Raw genomic sequence first — 3,930 nt, 5'->3', positions numbered from 1 at the left:
CCTCCCTGGGGATGCTGCAGACACACATGGACAGAAACAGCGGCCACTGCTGTCTCGGTGTCCTGCCGACGCAGCAGACGATGTGCCGAAGCTCCAGCTGGCCAGCACATCCCAAACGACGGCAACGAATTCAACAGCATCCCTGCACCAGCTCCCCCAACCCCAGCCGGCTGGCACCACGGCGGTGCCACAGCAGCTCCCCACGCTTACGGCTGGCACGCAGCCCCCTGAGCACAGCCCTGGCCCTTCCCTGCGGGTTTTGGGGAGCTGACTCGCGCAGCCTCTCTGGACGCAGCATCCTCTCCCAGCCAGGAGCCCACCTCGGGGCTACCCGTTTGTCGGGGAACCTCTTACTCTGGCTTTTTAGCTCCAGTGCTGCCAGAGACGTTTCTGTCCCACTGGATCAAAAACATACATCTGCCTTATTTCAAACTGAAAGGTACTTACCCCTCCCCCTCCTCCCCCAAATCTTAAGGAAAACTGTATTTAAAGTTTCTAATCGCCTTCCACACGCCTTTTGAAAAATGAAACATCAGTGATGGCAAAAGCTGCCGTCGATCCTGTACCAGGACAAAACCATGGGCAGAGTCTCACAAGAGCAGGACATCTTCCCACACCAGCAAGCTCCCAGTAGAAGCTTTGCTCCAGAAAACACAGCAAACCAAAGCTCAGAGCCCCCTCTCCCTCCAAACCTCTCCCACCGCAAGGCTGTAGCCCCGGCGAAACCCAGATGTAGGCACCAAAAGCAGCAGGTTCCCAGCCTACCCACGAGGCTGAGCGGGAGGAGCAGGACCACCGGCCCCGGCACAGGGAAGCGTGCGTTGAGGCATCAAAATGCAACACTCCCAAAAGAAAAATAAATAAATAATCAAATCAGCAGCAAACACTACTGATAATAGTAAGTAGCTCAGGGATTTCACAGGGATTTTTGGTCTAAGATGCCTGGGGAGCCCCTTCACTGGTGGGGACTGGGGTGCACATCCCGCCCTGGAAAAGCGCAAGCCATGGCTGAAGCTTTGCAGGAGCTCGGCCGCACTGAGGAGCGATGCCGTGGGGATGCGCCGGCACACTGAGGGGAGCAAAGCAGCGCTGACAGCCAGGCTGAGGGCAGCACTGCTAATACTGCAGGAAAGGCTTTGCACGGAAGTGCCGAACACAGCGACCCTTCCTGGGCTCTCCTGGCAGCGGGACAGAAGATGAGACCCTCCCAGCGGGAATTACCCACATCCCCAGGGCAGCGCAAACCTCCCATGGTGCGAAGGCAGGGGCATGAGCCAGAGGAGCCACGGGGCTTGTGCTGGGGCGGCGAATGGAGCAGAGAAAGCAGCAAAAGCCGTAATCATCTGCCTGGGGGCGACGGGGCACCTCAGGCATCGGCAGTGCAGACACAGCTTTTGCATCTGCTGCATCCCAAGGGCGAAGTGTTGGGAATTGCAGGTCGCAGCCCATGGCACCAGCACCACCCCGTGGACCAGACAATGCCAGCCATCCAGGCAGCGAGGGGCGAGGAGAAAGGCAAATAAAACCCCGTTACCCCCCAAGCACCTGCAGCAGCAGGAAGCAGCGCCCAGGCAGTGTGCTTGCCTCCTCCTTCCCAGGCCAACCCAGGCCTGCCCCGTGCAGCCTCTGCTCACATCCCTGTCTCCGACCCATGGAGAGGAGACCCTCATCCCCGCAGAGCCCGGGGAGTTACCGCAAGGTGTGCTGTCCCCTCCCCGCCAGCGCCGGCGTCCCCGCCGGTACCTACCCTGCTCCCTGGGTGGCTGAGGAGGAGGAGGGTCTCCACCTAAGCTGGCATTTGCATGGAAAATGAGCAAGCACCCAACTTCTTGCAAGGGACTTGGATCTGCAGTGGAAGCATGCGAGTCCCAGGGTACCTCCAAGCTGGTTTGGGTACCCCACAGTCAGCAAGCGCCTGCTCGCCCTGGGCTGGGTGAACAGGCTCCCAATTTCTCGCTCGGCTGAGAATTGGTTTTGCTTCCATAAGAGAAGGGCCGGCGAGATTTGGCGGGGGGAAGGTTGAGGAACTGCAAAGATTTAGTGCACCTTAAAATGAAAGGACATCTAACCTGCCCTTAGATCTCACTCCAAGACGGGAAAGAGCTATGGCATCTCCTACACTCACAACTACTCCAAACACACCCAGACGCATGCAAAACATCCCGCTTCCTCTCGGCTGTGGAAAACCCCTCCCGGGCAGCGGCCATGGCCAGCACCGGGCTCCTGCTCAGCCCCCGGGCCCTCCCGCCCAGTCCCGGTGGGCAGGGCGAGGGGTCGATTATCGATCCAAAATGCATAGGTATAGACACCGCGGGGACACCTGCGCTCCGGCGGGAAGGGTCACCGCAGGAGCCCTCCGCGTCCAGCAGGCATGGTCTCCGCTTCTACCTCCAGTTGGGTGGAAAGCAGCATTTGCCACAGGCACGGTTCGATCGCGCTCATGCTCCTTGCATTGCCCTGCAAGGAAAGATGAGTCGTTTAGGTCAGACAGCCTCTTTGCCAGCTGCGAGCCCCTAAGAAGTACTCGATTCTGCTTCCTGGGAAATCCTCCAGCTCAGCGATCCCTCTTTCACGCCCCCGCGCCGGCCAGGCTCTCTTTCTGACTAAGGAGGAGCCGCGTTTCCAACCACAGCTACAAAGGCAGGAGAACCAAAGAGGTCTGCTTTGGCTCAGAAACCCCGTTCTTTTGCAGCAGGCTAGCAGCACCCAGCTCCTCACACACACGCCCCGGCACTGCTCTACTTGGGAGGTATCACGACTATAGGCTGGCCTCGCTTGGGTCTCCACATGAGGACTTGGGCATCGTTGGCGTTGGGTTTCACTAGTGCGTTTGGTGGGAGTGGCTCCATCCTGCTGAGGATCCGGGGCTGCTCCTGCTGAGTCCTTCCCCCCAGCCGTGCCCGCTGCCCCAGCAGCTGCATGGGATCAACCTCAATGTCCACTCGCATCCTCCACTTTATAGTCTGCAAGATGATCTTTTCCTTGGTGGTGGTGTTCATGGCCACCAGCCATGTGGTAAAGCTCTGGTCCCTTTTAATCCTGGTCAGCAGCGGCACGTTACTGTTGCTCACAGGGACAGCCCACGTCACGCTGGGGTAGAAATTGTCATTCATGCTCACCGAGAACCTGGAGATCTTGTTAGTGGGCCCGACCAGGGTCACAGTTTCTGTGGTGTTTCCGTACCAGGGGTAGCTCACGCCATCCGAATCGCTGATGGCTTTTACTCTTCCTTCTCGCAGGTCGGGCAGCTCCCAGCTTGACCTAGCAAACGGGAAGAGAAAGGCCAGGTTAGTGGGGAAACGGCAGCGCCAGCGCCCGGCGAGGGACAGGGACGGAGGGACAGGGAGGCAAGCAGCTTAGGGACCCTCTCCCTGCCTGCAGCAAGCTCTCAGGGTCCTCCTTCAAGAACAAATTCGGCTTCGGTTCCTTTGCTGAGCCAGTCACGGCTAGCTGAAGCCTTTGTTCTGCCAGCAAAACACTATTTTAATTAACCTGCAATCAAACCAACTGGGCCAAAACTCATTGCTGAGTCTCTCTGGGGCCACTCTCTCCTTAATCAGCTCCTGTGCCAGAGGAGAACAGCCTTCCCCATCCGCCAGCTGCAGCACCACGACCACGGCACCAGCCAAGCCCGTCAGCAGCCCCCTCCTGCGACAAAACTCCGCGATTTTTATGCCTCTAAGTACAAGCGCCTGCACAGAGACACACACAATAATTAAACACCACAATTACGCCTGCCGCTGGTGCCATGAAATCCCTGCAATATGTCTGGGGGGGAAATTCCAGCCCAAGTCTTGGCTGCCGACCACGTGAGCAACACCGTGCGGCTACGGCAAGGGAGGCAGTCTCCATGTGGCAATTATGAGTGAAGAGCTTTGGTGAAACCTCCCGCTGAGTCCCAGCTCTGGCTTCAAACACATCCGGGCTGTG

The 3,930-nt window shown here is 58.4% G+C and overlaps 2 protein-coding genes across 2 annotated transcripts in view; one reads left to right on the top strand and one right to left on the bottom strand.

Moving 5' to 3' along the window:
* Window positions 1-2,738: 2,738 nt before the first annotated feature.
* FAM78B (family with sequence similarity 78, member B) lies at window positions 2,739-3,592 on the bottom strand. Its single transcript, XM_009320702.1, has 2 exons — window positions 3,570-3,592; window positions 2,739-3,261 (listed from the first exon to the last, which is right to left on the bottom strand). Exons 1-2 carry the CDS (start codon window positions 3,590-3,592, stop codon window positions 2,739-2,741), a joined length of 546 nt encoding a protein of 181 aa, XP_009318977.1.
* A 172-nt stretch (window positions 3,593-3,764) lies between these two features.
* PPAPDC2 (phosphatidic acid phosphatase type 2 domain containing 2) overlaps window positions 3,765-3,930 on the top strand; it is a 5,413-nt gene continuing 5,247 nt past the window's right edge. Inside the window, exon 1 of the mRNA XM_009320701.1 lies at window positions 3,765-3,809. Coding sequence (XP_009318976.1) covers window positions 3,765-3,809 — 45 coding nt within the window. The remainder of the gene's footprint in view (window positions 3,810-3,930) is intronic.

The sequence above is a fragment of the Pygoscelis adeliae genome, unplaced genomic scaffold, assembly GCF_000699105.1.
Source record: "Pygoscelis adeliae isolate BGI_AS28 unplaced genomic scaffold, ASM69910v1 Scaffold402, whole genome shotgun sequence".
In the NCBI taxonomy this organism is placed as follows: Eukaryota; Metazoa; Chordata; class Aves; order Sphenisciformes; family Spheniscidae; genus Pygoscelis; species Pygoscelis adeliae.
This window is presented reverse-complemented; position numbering and strand designations above follow the sequence as displayed.

What these genes read in the sequence shown, in the direction of transcription:
- FAM78B (XM_009320702.1), bottom strand. Translation starts at nt 3,592, where the DNA reads ATGGGGAAGGCTGTTCTCCTCTG. An exon ending in GGGAAGGCTGTTCTCCTCTG is followed by an intron (nt 3,262 to 3,569) that starts GCACAGGAGCTG and finishes CCCGTTTGCTAG; the next exon opens with GTCAAGCTGGGAGCTGCCCG.